Genomic DNA, 16593 nt, shown 5'->3' with positions numbered 1-16593 from the left:
GAAGGGAACCCTTGTGACCGGGGACAGAGAACTTTTGTCTACATTCACCTTCCACCCGTGAGATCTTAGAAAGGCCAACACAATGCCTGTATGCGCCTTTGCTCTGTTAGAAGACGACGCTTGTATTAATATATCGTCTAGGTAAGGTGCTACTGCAATGCCCCGCGGTCTTAGAACAGCTAGAAGGGACCCTAGCACCTTCGTGAAAATTCTTGGAGCGGTGGCCAACCCGAAGGGAAGAGCCACAAACTGATAATGCTTGTCCATGAAGGCGAACCTTAGGAACTGATGGTGATCCTTGTGGATAGGAATATGCAGGTACGCATCCTTTAAATCCACGGTAGTCATATATTGACCCTCCTGGATCATCGGTAAGATTGTCCGGATAGTTTCCATCTTGAATGATGGAACTCTGAGAAATTTGTTTAGGATTTTTAAGTCCAGAATTGGCCTGAAAGTTCCTTCCTTTTTGGGAACTACAAACAAGTTTGAGTAAAAACCCCGTCCTCGTACTGCAGTTGGGACTGGGTGTATTACTCCCATCTTTAAAAGATCTTCTATGCAAAGTAAGAATGCCTGTCTCTTTGTCTGGTCTAAAGATAAGCGAGACATGTGGAACCTTCCCCTTGGAGGAAGGTCCTTGAATTCCAGAAGGTACCCCTGAGAGACAATTTCTAACGCCCAGGGATCCAGAACATCTCTTGCCCAGGCCTGAGCAAAGAGAGAAAGTCTGCCCCCTACTAGATCCGGTCCCGGATCGGGGGCTACCCTTTCATGCTGTCTTGGTAGCAGCAGCAGGCTTCTTGGCCTGTTTACCCTTGTTCCAGCCTTGCATGGGTTTCCATGCAGGTTTGGACTGGGAAGCGTTAACCTCTTCCTTAGTGGCTGTAGAAGTAGAAGCGGGTCCATTCCTGAAATTGCGAAAGGAACGAAAATTAGACTTATTTTTAGCCTTGAAAGGTCTATCTTGTGGAAGGGCATGGCCCTTTCCTCCAGTAATATCAGAAATAATCTCTTTCAACTCTGGCCCGAAAAGGGTCTTACCCTTGAAAGGAATATTAAGCAATTTTGTTTTGGACGACACATCCGCCGACCAAGATTTTAGCCAAAGCGCCCTGCGCGCCACGATTGCAAAACCAGAATTTTTCGCCGCTAATTTAGCTAACTGAAGAGCGGCATCTGTAATGAAAGAATTAGCCAACTTCAGGGCGTGAATTCTGTCCATAACCTCATCATAAGGGGTCTCCCTCTGTAGGGAGTTTTCTAGTTCCTCAAACCAAAAAGCCGCTGCAGTGGTTACAGGAATAATGCAAGAAATTGGTTGAAGAAGAAAACCTTGTTGAACAAATATTTTCTTAAGCAAACCTTCTAATTTTTTATCCATAGGATCTTTGAAAGCGCAACTGTCTTCTATTGGTATAGTGGTGCGCTTAGCTAGTGTTGAAACTGCCCCCTCCACCTTAGGGACCGTCTGCCACGCGTCCCTTCTGGGGACAACAATGGGGAACATTTTCTTAAATATAGGGGGGGGAACAAAAGGTACACCTGGTCTCTCCCACTCCCTGGTCACAATATCCGCCACCCTCTTAGGTATCGGAAATGCATCAGTGTGTACCGGGACCTCTAAGAATTTGTCCATTTTACACAATTTTTCTGGGACCACCAAGGGGTCACAATCATCTAGCGTAGCTAAAACCTCCTTAAGCAGGGCGCGGAGGTGCTCTAGCTTAAATTTAAATGCTATAGTATCTGGCTCTGCCTGCTGAGCAACTGAGAAATTTCTCCCTCAAACAGGCCCTCACCGCCAAGTCAGATTGATGTGAGGGCACTACAGATAAATTATCCGCTGCGTCTGATTGCTCATTTTCTGTATTTAAAACTGAGCTATCGCGCTTTCATGGAAATGCTGGCAGTTTCTATAAAAAAGCTGCGAGAGAATTATCCATGACTGCTGCTAATTGCTGCAAAGTAACAGGGATCGATGCGCTAGATGTGCTGGGCATCGCCTGCGCGGGCATAACTGGTGTTGACACAGAAGGGGAAGATAAAATAGTCTCCTCGTTACCTTCAGCTAAAGATACATCTTGGGCTACATTTTTAAGTGTCATTATATGGTCCTTAAACTGCTTGGACGCTATAGCACACTTCAAACATAAATTCAATGGGGGTACCGCCATGGCTTTTAAACATATAGAACAAGCGCTATCTGAAGGCTCAGACATGTTTGACAGACTTAGACAGCACTAAAATGCAATAAAAAATACTTTTGACAAAAACGTTACTGTGTCTTTAAATAATAAAAGGGCACACTTTATTACCAAAACATCAAATAACCATCAAGGAAACATCCGATTTTAATGAAATTTTCACCACATTATCCTAATGCTTTGAAAAGATTGCACACAAATTTTCAGCTCAATTAACCCCTTAATGCCCAAACCGGAGCTAAAACGTGAATTTGACCGGTTAAACACACTACAGTATTATGCCACAGCTTCTGCTGAGGCTTTTACCGTCCTTAGGGATTATTTGGAGTAGAAATAAGCCTGTCTGAAGTCCCACTGAAGTCTCTAGACACCACACGTGAGGCTGCATGAACTGTCTTTGTCAAAAACAACTGCGCAACTGAGGCGCGAAAATGAGGCCTACTCCCTCTGCATTACAAAGTGCTGGGGCCTTTCTGAGGAGATTAGGAGTCTAATCAAATGCCAGGCGAATAAAAAAAACCATAAGCGTTTTTATAAGTCACAAAAACACCTAAATTATAAATAATTATGCTAAGAAGCAATCGATTAAGCAAAGAGAATGACTGGGGGGGCGGAGCCTGAGGGGAGCTATATGGACAGCTCTGCTGTGTGCTCTCTTTGCCACTTCCTGTAGGGATTGAGAATATCCCACAAGTAAGGATGAAGCCGTGGACCGGACACACCAATGTAAGAGAAAAGGTGCGCCAAATAACTCTGTGGCTCAGCTAGACTGAACTCAAAGTGAATAAACAGCCTCAAAAACCCTGTCGCCTGCACAATGTCTGAAAAAACACAATAGTGCAGCAGACCATAATAACATATAAATGCTAGTTCCCAGTGCAGGACCTTAGTTCCCTGTGCAGGACTAACATAAAATACAGGATTCATTTGCGTCTTCTAATGTAACAGAAAACGCTCCTAAAATTCAGCCCAACATGAAAATTCATTGCACAATTAAATATCACATATGAGGAAGAATTAATTAACAATGGGTACAATTAACCCCTAAGGAACTTCTACATAAGCCATAATAAAGATAATCAGGGTATACTATTATTTATGAAGTATTAACCCTTAGTCTCCCTGTCACAAAATAAGTGCATGCATCCTGCTTTAAAATATCTTTTACAAAGGATATAAATGTCCCAGAAACTGATGCAGATTAAATATTATAAGTGCCCATCTCCTAACCTAGAAGACAAAAAGGCACTTACCTACATTCTGGCCGGCCAGCAGGAGGACAGCTTACAAGGTATGAGAGGACACATACTCCTCACAGAGACCTGTCGAAAGAGAAAGAACAGAGTAAACCTACTCTGCCTTTCTATACCATGGGCAGCAAATATGTAAGGAAAACGCAGCAAGGCCCACCTAACGTGGGCTACGGCTAGACCCGAAAATCTTGCTTGTAGCAAAAGAAGTCCAAAACTTCACCTCCTCCATTGACAAAAGTCAAAGAGAATGACTGGGGTTTATGGGTAGGGGAGTGACACTTAACAGCTTTGATGTGGTGCTCTTTGCCTCCTCCTGCTGGCCAGAGGTGATATCCCCACTAGTAATTGATGATGTTGTGGACTCACCATATCTTAGGAAAGAAAAAGTGCAACATACCTTGAAATATTTTGTTTATTTCTCAAAATTGTAGGCTTCTCGTAAGAGCTGCAGAATGGATGGGCCTAACACCTCTTTACTACAGACAGCCATTGTTTGCGAAATCCTGTAACTCACTTATAATTGTCCCACAACTAAGTATATAGCACAATAACAAAGTATATATAGGTTACAACAGGTGGTGATCATTACTTTATGGAATATAAAACCAAGGCTCAAAATTTCAGGCCCTAAGCTACTAGCCAGTCCAAAAGGTTACTCGCCACTTTTGATCCAACCTATACCACACCAACTATCCCACCCTCCTCTTTTCATATGTTTAGCCAATGTGAAACACCATATTGTGAAGTAATTTTTTAATATTGTTTGTTTTAAACCATAAATTAAATAATTCTACATACAGTAATAAATTAACAAAAATAAGTGCATAGCAGGTAGCAACATCAACTTGGGTTCTGATGTGGGAAAGACAACAGCTGGACAGAAAAAAGGAAGTTGTTGAACTGAGAGAAAGCAGAGAGTGTTGACATTAATGTGGGATCATAGCAGACCTGGAAAATTTGTTTTATAATTATCTCTCATCTATCTTTCTCCACTCCCTCTTCTCTTCAGTGTCTTTTTTTACCCCCTCTCTTCTCTCTCAGGCCATATCTTTTCTTTTCAGTCTCTCTGCTCTCCCATATATCTTCACTCTCTTTTTTTTCTTTCTTAACGCTAACGTTTTCTCCACTTTTCCTCTCCAATCTCTCTCTGTCCCTGTTTACCCTCTCAGAAGTAACAGTCTAAGCACTAATGGGGTCCCTATAGCCCTAGAGGAATCTCATATCTTTGCCCTTTCATGGATATATAATATCCCTTTAGATAATATTTGTAGCAGGTAGCTCAACATTCAATCACAAATTTCCACTCGCCAATGGCTAGTGGACTAGTGGAAATTTTAGCCCTGAGAAAACTACATATATTTCTTCAATACTTAGGCAACTAACTTAACTTTAAAAAAATACATCCACATATTATTATTAGTCGGATCGTTCTATATTATTGCTACTATTTTGTTAGGGTTCACTATCCTTTTAGGAGCATAAGAAAACTTAGGAAACTGCTGCAAAAAAAATTGGTCAAAAATAACCAATTCTATGAGGATATTATTATTCTAAATAATCAAACTTACCATCAATTATCATGTAGATAAAAAACATGGGGAATTCACACTCTATTCCATCAAATAGCTGTTTAAAAAGAGAAAAGAAAATATCATTTAGAAGACAAACTTTGGCCTTTTATTTTGCAGACAGATTAATGTTACTCCTAAAGAAATGCAAAACTGTTCCATGTAGTGAGGCCTTGCAGTCACGATCATTCTCACATTAAAAAGAGAATATTTTTTGAAGGAAGTTCTGTTTGCTTTGACCTCTGTTTGAAGCTAATTTGCTTTTAAGTGTAACATTTTAGTCAGCTGTGAAATTAAAGTGTGAAATGATGAACATGTTAATTGGGGACACCATAGCTAACAAAACATTTTGGTTGAAAAGCTATAAAATATTTACTAGGTAAAAGAAAAAGAAAGTGACTGACAGAACAGGAAGAAAACAAAGTAAATGCAATGTTGTGTGTGTTGCAATAAATAAACAGACATACAGATCTCATTGTGAAAGAACACACTTTTTTGTTTGCAGCAAATATTTTTCATTGGTCAAACTCCACACACCATTTGCCTTATTTGGAGGAGCCAATCTGGTTTTGATGTAGTAGATGAGGCTTGCCACTGTCATCTTCTAAGTAAAACCTGCATTGTTTTTCAGCATATTATCTTTTCACCTCTGCTGAGACCAATTAGGGAACAGATGGGGTATATTCATTAAAGGGACAGTCAAGTCAAAATTCAACTTTCATGATTCACATAGGGCAATTTATTTTATCATCAAATTTGCTTTGTTCTCTTGGTATGCTTTGTTGAAAGCTAAACCTAGTTAGGCTTATATGCTAACTTATAAGCACTTGAAGGCCGCCTCATATCTGAATGCATTTGACAGTTTTTTTCACAGCTAGAGGGCATTAGTTCATGTGTGGCATATAGATAATATTGTGCTCACGTCCGTGGAGTTACCTAGGACTCAGCACTAATTGGCTAAAATGCAAGTCCATCAAAAGAACTGAAATAAGGGGGCAGTCTGCAGATGCTTAGATACAAGGTAATCACAGAGGTAAAAAGTATAATAATATAACAGTGCTGGTTATACAAAACTGGGAAATGGGTAATAAAGGGATTATCTATCTTTTTAAACAACAAAAATTCTGGAGTAGACTGTCCCTTTAAGAGGTAAATGGCAGGTGAGTTGAAACATTTCAATTTCCGCCATTATCTATGCATTATGAAGGGCCAATTCCACTGAATATATCTTGCAAGAAGAGCTGAGTTAGCCCAGCACATTGTATAGTTAATGGTGTGTACAATTCCCTTAAAATAGGAGATTTGCAGGTGAATTGTATGCAGCATTAACTATGTATTAAAAAAGATTGTGCAGGGGTAACTGAGCTCTTCTTGCAAGAGATACTCACTGGGTTTGGATTGCAAATCACCTGCAATTCAACTCTTTGTGAATAGAGACCAGATATGTAGTATGGTTTGGCTAATGAAGTCTCCAAAGTGCATTTGTACACTTAAAGTTAAATTACAAGAAAAGGGGGTAAATAAATAATAATAGTATATTGCAAAACTTTTTTGCTACTCCTAATTTTACATTTTATATTACAATCTCAAAAATGCTGCAAACAATGTATTAATGTAATTAAAAAATGTTCACAACTAATATGTTAATCCAGTGGAATACTAAACAAACATGGCTATGACGGCTGACAAAGAGAAAGTTCTTGAATTAAGCACTTCACCCTATAGCAGCAGAACCCAGCATAGAATGAATAGCGGCAAAAAAGAAATTAGGGACATTTTTATCTAGCTTATAACCTTTTAAAAAAAGAATTAAAAAAAAATTGAACACAAATGGCGAGATCTGACACAGATCTACATACTCCAGTCAAGCAGAATCAAAACTGAAGCTGGCAGGAAGGAATTCTACTTATTCTATAAAGTTATGAACTCAAAATTCATTATATTATTTATATTATTGTTAAAATATTATACAAAGTCCTTATCTAAGAAGTAATTTATTCACAATAAGAAGGCACAACAAAGCTGCAAAATATGGTATAGTAGACCCAGTTCTTTACCTTAATTTCTGCAGGTTTGTAGTAGCGGCGGTTTTCATCTTCTAACGCAGTTCGATAGCCATCCCTCAAAAACCTTTTGAATCCATATTTTCCTTTTAGTTTGCGTATAATTTTATCCAGTGCTTGATCGAACAAGGCATCATCATCCACAGCAAATGCTGGATAACTAATGCAGGTCAGGAGAGCAGCATCTGTGTTCTTTAAAAAATAAAAATAAATGTCTAGAGCATTTTACAATTGAATACATACATATGACAGTCGTTAGAAGAGTAAATGATAAGACTTAGCTTTATCAAAAATAATAATTCAATAAATATTTTACATGGTTAATGACATTAAACCTATGACAGATTTGCCAAACATATAGTTAAGGTATAAAATAGGTGCAGATTCCAAACCAAATAATAAATAAATAAATAATACAGACTAAACAATTATGTCTAAATATGACAATTTCTATATCTTGGCTCTTATCGATATACCCTCTGCTTAAGGGGGGGAATACACAGAAATAATCACATCCATTTTAAATCTTAAATGGGGCACCCCTTGCTGAACCTTTCTTTTATAGTGAACTAGTCCTAAAGCCCGTGTACACAGGCCATTTTTTGTAGAACAGCGGTCCCACCCCTTGCTCTCTGTATCCCTCCTCTCTTTTGCTCTCTCTCCCCCCTCTCTTTTGCTCTCTCTCTCTCTCCCCCCTCTCTTTTGCTCTCTCTCTCTCTCCCCCCTCTTTTGCTCTCTCTCTATCCCCCCTCTCTTTTGCGCTCTCTCTCTCCCCCTCTCTTTTGCTCTCTCTCCCCCCCTCTCTCTTGCTCTCTCTCCCCCCTCTCTTTTGCGCTCTCTCTCTCTCCCCCTCTCTTTTGCTCTCTCTCTCTCCCCCTCTCTTTTGCTCGCTCGCTCTCTCTCTCTCTCTCCCCCCCCCCTCTTTTGCTCTCTCTCTATCCCCCCTCTCTTTTACACTCTCCCCCTCTCTTTTGCTCTCTCTCTCCCCCCTCTCATGCTCTATTTAGCGCGCTCTACCAACTCTATTTTGCACTCTCTCTCCCAACTCGCTTTTGCTCTCTCTCTCCACCCTCTCTTTTGCTCTCTCTCCTCCCTTCTGTTTTGCGTTCCCCCCTCTCTTTTGCTCTCTTCCCCCCTCTCTTTTGCTCTCTCCCCTCTCTTTTGCTCTCTCCCCCCCCTTTCTTTTGCGCTCTCTCTCCTCTCTTTTGCTCTCTCCCCCCTCTCTTTTGCACTCTCAACTTCTCTTTTGCCCGCTCTCTCTCTCCCCCTCTCTTTTGCTCTCTCTCCCCCCCCCCTCTTTTACGCTCTCTCTCTCCCCTCTCTTTTGCTCGCTCTCTCCCCCTCTCTTTTGCTCGCTCTCTCTCTCTCATCCTCTTTTACGCTCTCTCTCTCCCCTACTCTCTTTTGCGCACTCTCCCCTCTCTTTTATGCGCTCTCTCTCCCATACGCTTTTGCTCGCTCTCTCTCTCCCCCTCTCTTTTGCTCTCTCTCTATCCCCTCTCTCTTTTACACTCTCCCTCTCCCCCTCTCTTTTGCTCTCTCTCTCCCCCCTCTCTTGCTCTATTTAGCGCGCTCTACCAACTCTCTTTTGCACTCTCTCTCCCAACTCGCTTTTGCTCTCTCTCTCCCCTTCTGTTTTGCGCTCCCCCCTCTCTTTTGCTCTCTTCCCCCCTCTCTTTTGCTCTCTCCCCCCTCTCTTTTGCTCTCTCTCCCCCCTCTATTTTTCTCTCTCCCCTCTCTTTTGCTCTCTCACCCCCTTTCTTTTGCTCTCTCTCCCCCTCTCTTTTGCGCTCTCTCTCTTCTCTTTTGCACTCTCGCTCTCAACTTCTCTTTTGCCCGCTCTCTCTCTCCCCCCTCTTTTACGCTCTCTCTCTCCCCTCTCTTTTGCTCGCTCTCTCCCCCTCTCTTTTGCTCTCTCTCTCTTCCCCCCTCTTTTACGCTCTCTCTCTCCCCTCTCTTTTGCGCACTCTCCCCTCTCTTTTACGCTCTCTCTCTCCCATTCTCTTTTGCTCGCTCTCTCTCTCCCCCTCTCTTTTGCTCTCTCTCTCTCCCCCCGTCTTTTGCGCTCTCCCCCTCTCTTTTGCTCTCTCACCCCCATCTCTTGCTCTCTCTCTCCCCCCTCTCTTTTGCTCTCTCTCTCAACCCTCTCTTGCTCTCTCTCTTCCCCCTCTATTTAGCGCTCTCTCCCAACTCTCTTTTGCGCTCTCTCTCCTTCTGTTTTGCGCTCTCCCCCTCTCTTTCACTCTCCCACCCTCTCTTTTGCTCTCTCAACTCCTCACTTTTGCTCTCTCTCCCCCTCTCTTTTGCGCTCTCTCCTCTCTTTTGCTCTCTCCCCCCTCTCTTTTGCACTCTCGCTCTCAACTTCTCTTTTGCTCTCTCCGCCACTCTCTTTTGCTCTCTCACCCCCTCTCTTTTGTGCTCTCTCTCACCCACAATTTTGCTTGCCCTCTCTTTTGGTCTCTCTCTCCACCTCTCTTTTTCGCTCTCTCCCCCCATCTTTTGTCTCTTTCTCCCTCTCTCTTTTGCTCTCTCTCTTCCCCTCTTTTTTGCTGTCTCTCTCCCCCTCTCTTTTGATCTCTCTCCCCCTCTCTTGATCTCTCTCTCACCTCCACTCTTTTGCTCTCTCTCTCCTCCTATCTTTTGCTCTCGCTCTCTCCCGCTCTCTTTTGCTCTCTCTCTTCCCCTCTCTTTTGCTCTGACTCTTCCCCCTGTCTTTTGCTCTCTCTCTTCCCTCTCTCTTTTGCTCTCTCTCTTCCCTCTCTCTTTTGCTCTCTCTCTTCCCCCTCTCTGTTGATCTCTCTCTCTCCCCTCTCTTTTGATCTCTCTCACCCCCTCTCTTTTGATCTCTCACCCCGCTCTTTTGCTCGCTCTCTGTCTCCACCCCCTCTTTTGCTCTCTCACCCTCTTTTGCTCTCTCTCACCTTCTCTTTTGCTCTCTCTCACCCCTCTTTTTTGCTCTCTCTCACCCCTCTTTTTTGCTCTCTCTCTCACCCTTCTTTTTTACTCTCTCTTTTGTTCTCTCACCCCTCTCTTTGGCTCTCTCTCCTCCTCTTTTGCTCTATATCTCCCCTCTTGTGCTGCTCTCTCATGCAGACACAGCCACAGCAGCTCCCTCCCGGCCCCGCTCCCCGTCATGCTTAGACTCTGCCCCCTTCATGGATTAAGTGTCAGCAGCCAGCCCAGGTCAGTTTGTTAAAGGCCAGGTGTGTTTGTCCTCAGCAGTCTCTACTGCGCATGACAGCTTCGGACAAACACACTTGGCCTTTTATATTATAGGATGTGCAGAAGAGGATGGAGACATAAGGGAAGTAAACCTGGTCAAAATTGTCTAGAGATGCGAGCCGAGTAATAAAACCTGTAATATTTTGAGTTAAAATATTGCCAATGCAGCTTGTAATCTGCCCAGTGTTAAATATGATAATGGAAATTATAACATTAGCTTGTGAAAGGTTCTTACAAGGTTCATGTGGAATAATAAACAGACGGTTTGTTTTCCTTAGTGTTTTGCCCTTTTATGTTTAAATCTTTTTATTGTAGGTATACAAAATACAGCAGGTGTTAACACATCAATGGAACAGCCAATTCGCAGATAGCTTAACATTCAAGGTATAATGCTTGAGACAGGCATGTTATAATACATGAGGTCCTTATAGTTTTCTTCTTGTAGAAGCTTCAACTTGCTTCATCATCGAGAACTATAATAATGTTCATTATCTACATGTCAACTAGTCTCTAATGTCGGGTTAAACCCTACCTTCTTTCAGGTTCCAGGTGGTTCCAAGATGTGATATCTCTTGAATACCAATTTTCGTAGGAGTATAACAGTAAATCATAAAAAAATCTGTAACATTAACTAACTAGAATTAACAGAAAATAAAACCTAAACTACTCTCTTTCAAACCTCTCTAGATCTCCTAATAACCAGTTTAGGCAAGAAAGAAAACAAAAAGAAAAAAGTAAAAAGGATTACCGAGAGTCTCCCCCCACCTCCCTCCACTGGTCAACAATTAGGTCTCCTCACCTCTTTTCATCTAAAACAAATATCTAAATCTCAGTGGTTGATGTCCTGTTCAATGTCCAGTAAAACCAGACCTTCTCAAATTATGCCTGTGTGTCCATCACCTGCGAGTCCACCACCCTACATTCGGTATGTTAGGGATATTCTATTGTATAATTCCTCCCAAGGAGGAGCTGAGGTTTTCCAGTATTTTGCAATACAGGTTCTAGTGACCGTGTAAATGATTCTAATAAATGTATTTATCTGCTTATTAAACTGTGGTAGAGGCACATGTAACAAAGCCTGAATCGGGGTTAACTGAATATGCTCCTCCAGGACAGAGCTAAGTAGACTGGATGTTTTAGTGCAAGTTTCTTGTATTGTCTCGCATTCCCACCACATATGACAATATGAACCTATTTCCCCGCATCCCCTATAACAAAACAGATTATGACTAGATGACATGTGGGCGGTTTTAACCAGAGTCAAGTACCATCTAAACATGGTCTTGATTGTGTTTTCAATTCTAGCTTGTTCACTGTTTACACTTGATTGTGTTTTCTCTCATATCTACACTTAATAGTCCCTTACAAGCTGAATTAAACATGTCATCCCACCATTTTTTATCTTTGTTCATATTTAAATCTCTCTCCCAATTCAGGAGCATCTTAGATTTAATTGAGTTACTGGATGCTTGGATCTGTATGTACAATTTGGAGATGGCCCCCTTCGGTCTATGTGTGGATTTAAGCAGACTCTCTAGTGCAGTGGATACACTAGGCTGAAGGTCTCTAATATATTCTTGAATTGCCGAATTGACTCGCAGGTATTGGAACCCTTGTAGTTTCACTGAATCCAATTGGGTCTGAATCTGGTTGAATGCCTTAGGTTTCCTACCCTCCATCCAATCTGCAAACCTATATAGGCCTTTATAGGCCCATTTATCTAATGTATGTTGTAAATCTTTAGGAAGTAGGTATCTAATTGTGCTGACTAGTGTTTGGTTAGATAATAGGTTTTGTCTTTTGGTCAAAAAAAGACCACATTTGAATAGTGGGCGTTGTGACTTGTAGGCCTGGTTTGTCTGTGAGTTCCCTCGTAATGTGTTTATTCCATAGAGTATCATCAGGATATGCTGAGTCTCTAAGCTCGGCTTCCAGGTTAGGCCATATGACCCCATCAAATCTTCCTCCCATTATTGTCGTCTGGGCCAGCCTCGCTGCTCTGTAATATTCTATTATATTAGGGGCTCCTATTCCTCCCAAGCCACGGTGTTTTGTAATAAGTGCGGTTGCTATTCAAGCTATTTTGTTCCCTCTAATGAAGGCTATTAAGTCTCTTTGTAGCTTTTTTAGATAATTTATCGGTACTTTTATAGGGAGGGTCCTGAATAAATATAGTATCCTGGGTAGAATTGACATTTTGACTGATGCCAGTCTGCCTAACCACCAAAAAGTGTGTGTCTTCCATTTGCATATGTTTTTCCCAATCTATTTGTATATAGGTTCATAATTATATTTATATAATTGGTTGATCTGGGGTGTTAGGTATATTCCCAAGTATTTAAGTGACTGAGTGGCCCATCTTATTTCAAAGTTAATTTCTATGTTTTTCTTGGTGTGTTGTGGAAGCCCTAAAGACAGTGCTTCGCATTTATCGAGGTTAATTTTATGCCCTGAAATTTGGGAGGATTGGTTCAAGAGTTTGTATAAGTTGGGTAGTGATGCAAGAGGTTTGGATAGTGTTAGAAGGATATCATCCGCAAAGAGTGTCAACTTATATTCCTGATCTTTGATTTTCACACCTGTAATGTCTGTTGCCAGTCTAATTTTAGCCGCAAGAGGCTCTATACAGATTGCAAAAAGGAAAGGGGAAAGTGGGCACCCCTGTCTCGTGCCATTTAGTATGGGGAAAATCTTAGATTTATATCCTGAGACAGACACTTGGGCAGAGGGGTTTGAATAAATTGCGTCTAGGGCTTTAATGAAGGCACCCCCGAATCCCATATGGTGCAACACAGCTGACATGTATCTCCAGTCTACTCTATCAAATGCCTTCTCCGCATCCAACGAGAGGAGCAGAGAAGGCATCCAAGTCCCCCCCACATAATCTATAATGTTTAACAACCGACGCACATTGTCCGGTGCTTCTCTATCTTTTACAAACCCTACTTGATCCGGGTTGATCAGCTTTGGGAGAATATGTTTTAGTCTATTGGCTAGAATTTTTGTCAGGATTTTAAGATCCTGGTTGATAAGCGATATAGGACGGTAGTTTGCACATATCTTATGATTTTTGCCAGGCTTAGGGATCACTATTATTTTTGCTTGTAACATATCTTTCGGTATACTATGTCCCTCTAGAATAAAATTACAAAAATCTGTAAGGTTTGGAACTAATATTTCCTTAAATGTTTTGTAGTATTCCCCTGCAAATCCATCTGGCCCTGCTGCCTTCCCCGTCTTGAGGTCTTTAATGACCGACAAGACTTCTGCTCTCGTGATTGGGGCATTTAGTGTATCATTGTCCTCTTTTGTAAGTGTGTGTAAATCAGAATCCTTCAGAAATTTAGTTGTTTGATACTCTAAGGTATTGGAGTGCGTTACTTTATTGCCATCATACAAATTTCTGTAAAAGTCTGCGAACGTGTCTGCTATGTGCTGCGGATGGGATACGGAAGTGCCATTTGCCAGTAAAATAGAGGGAATAATAGACGACTTGCATCTATCGCTTAATTTATTTGCTAAGAACTTGTCAGGTTTGTTTGCCTGGATGTAATACTGTGTATTTAATCTCTGGATTGCTCTAATTGAATGGTTATTTAATATGTTAGCCAAATTGTCTTTCTTAACTGTGAGGGTAGATAAAACTTCCTTCTTCTGAGTAAGTTTGTGCTGTTTCTCTAGGTCAGATATTTCTTTGTGTAATTGTGTTAGTTGAGCTTTGTACTGTTTATTCCTTATGGATTTGTCTTGGATGAGTAATCCTCGCATATACATTTTATGTGCTGCCCAAGGGGATATTGGATTGGATGTAGATCCTTTATGGAGTTCCCAAAATTCAGTTAATGATTTGACAAATTTATCTTTATGTATGGGATTTTTTAAATGTGATGGATCGAAAGTCCAGGTTCTAGCTCTCTGAGTGTCTACAAATCCTTCCAGGTGTAGGGATAGTATAGAATGGTCCGACCACACACACGTGTGTTTTGCCCTTTTAAAAGGACAGTTTAGTCAAAAAATGTTATTCTTTAAAAAGATGGATAATCCCTTTATTACCCATTCCCCAGTTTTGCACAGCCAACACGGTTAAATATATGTTTCACCTATGTGATTACCTTGTATCTAAGCCTCTGCAGACTTATCTCAGTGCTATTTACAAACTTTCAGTTTAGCCAATTATCCCTGCTTCATAAATAACTCCACAGGAGTGAGCATAATGTTTATCTACATGGCACACATGAACTACCCAATATGGCTGTGAAAAGCTGATAAAAACAAATTATGCTTACCTGATAATTTCCTTTTCTTATGATGGAAAGAGTCCACAGCTGCATTCATTACTTTTGGGAAATAAGAACCTGGCCAGCAGGAGGAGACAAAGACACTCCAGCCAAAGGCTTAAATACTCCTCCCACTACCCTCATCCCTCAGTCATTATGCAGAGGAAGAAATATCAGAGTGAAAGGTGCCAGAAGAATAATAAGGATGCCCCACATAAAATGACGGGTGGGGAGCTGTGGGCTCTTTCCATCAGAAGAAATGATCAGGTAAAAATAATTTATGTTTTTCTTCTTAAATGGAAATAGTCCACAGCTGAATTCATTACTTTTGGGAAAACAATACCCAAGCTATAGAGGACACTGAATGCCAAGACGGGAGAGTACAATGGCGGCCCATACTGAGGGCACCAGGCCTGAACATCTACCCAATAAAATATCCCACTTTGTCCGAAACCGAGAACATTTTTTCAAAGGAAAAGCCCCAGTGACACTGACTCGCAGCCAGTCCAGAGCCAAATTAGAGACCACAAAACGGACTTGACTGAGCCAACAGTTCACCAATACACCGTCGCCCAACAGACGGTCCCCCACTACTCACCCCTCACAAATAAAGGGTAAACCAGCCGAAAACCCCAAAGGGAACAAGGCAGAGGAGGACAGTGGAAACCGAAAAGTCCCTCAATGCAAAAAAACAGCACCTCCAAGAGTGGACACAGTAATCAGAGACCTAATTGAACCCAAACAGGGAAGGAGGCCACGCCTATATCAGGCAAAACCCGGGGTAATACCGGGTACAGAAACCGAAAGGACATCTATCCAACATCCTGCAAGCATGGAACGCAACTAAAGAGGCAAAGTCCTCCCAGCGCGTGCCCATAGAATACCCAAGTATTCAATTATGAAAGAGCATGTCTGAACAGCCACAAAACCAAATGAACCCGACAGGACCAGCCTGTACTCAGGGTCCTAACCGGCAAGCTGCATAAATTCTCCCACATAGGGGAAAAAAGGAAAACAGACATTATTAAACATAGGACTAACATGTCCAAACAACTTCCGAAGAAGTAACAAAGATTATCGATCCCAGATGGTTCCCGAAGAAAGCAAATGCAAATAAAAAACATCCCATCTGACACAAAATATAAGGCAACACGAAAGTTAACGCCCAAAAGACACAGGCCTGCCCGCAGAACCAGCCAAACCGAGTCCTATATTACAAAAATCTGGGATCTCAAACAAATGACAAACAGGAGATAAACCCACATGTCTAATGAGGTGCACTATTCGCATTCACATTATCAGACTGAAAGTCCCCATATCTGTTAACCATAAGGGCATTCAATAAATGAAAAAGATGTCTAAGCAAATCACTAAGTTGCGCAATCCTGTAACGAAAGGCACAACACTCTGGAACAGCTACACCCATGGGGAACTGTAGAGGCCCACCCCAAGGCGGAAGACTTGGGACAATAGGGCATGAGCACAATCTCAAATGAATGTCTGGACTCTGCAGACAGACCATCGCTAACATTATCTGGAAGCGAAAAACATGCTGCAACCTCAGGGGGAGGGACATGCCACCCCGCATGGAGGAACCAAAAAACATAATTTATGTAAGAACTTACCTGATAAATTAATTTCTTTCATATTGGCAAGAGTCCATGAACTAGTGATGTATGGGATATAAAATCCTACCAGGAGGGGCAAAGTTTCCCAAACCTCAAAATGCCTATAAATACATACCCACAATTCAGTTTAACGAATAGCCAAGTAGTAGGGTGATAAAATAAGGAGTAAAAAAGCATACAAAAATAGGAAATGGAAATAAAATTGTGCTTTTTATACAAAAATCATAACCACCATAAAAAAGGATGGGCCTCATGGACTCTTGCCAATATGAAAGAAATTAATTCATCAGGTAAGTTCTTACATAAATTATGTTTTCTTTCATGTAATTGGCAAGAGTCCATTAACTAGTGACATATGGGATAGAAATACCCAAG

At 41.4% G+C, this 16593-nt stretch overlaps 1 protein-coding gene across 3 annotated transcripts in view; it reads right to left on the bottom strand.

The window, feature by feature from the left end:
• PHKB (phosphorylase kinase regulatory subunit beta) overlaps positions 1-16593 on the bottom strand; it is a 1109273-nt gene that overhangs the window by 433445 nt on the left and 659235 nt on the right. For all 3 annotated transcript variants that reach the window (XM_053701982.1, XM_053701974.1, XM_053701966.1), the window contains 2 exons: positions 7086-7283; positions 5029-5086 (listed from right to left, as the gene is read on the bottom strand). In XM_053701982.1, coding sequence (XP_053557957.1) covers positions 5029-5086; positions 7086-7283 — 256 coding nt within the window. The remainder of the gene's footprint in view (positions 1-5028; positions 5087-7085; positions 7284-16593) is intronic.

The sequence above is a fragment of the Bombina bombina genome, chromosome 1 (assembly GCF_027579735.1).
Source record: "Bombina bombina isolate aBomBom1 chromosome 1, aBomBom1.pri, whole genome shotgun sequence".
Classification (NCBI taxonomy): Eukaryota; Metazoa; Chordata; class Amphibia; order Anura; family Bombinatoridae; genus Bombina; species Bombina bombina.
This window is presented reverse-complemented; position numbering and strand designations above follow the sequence as displayed.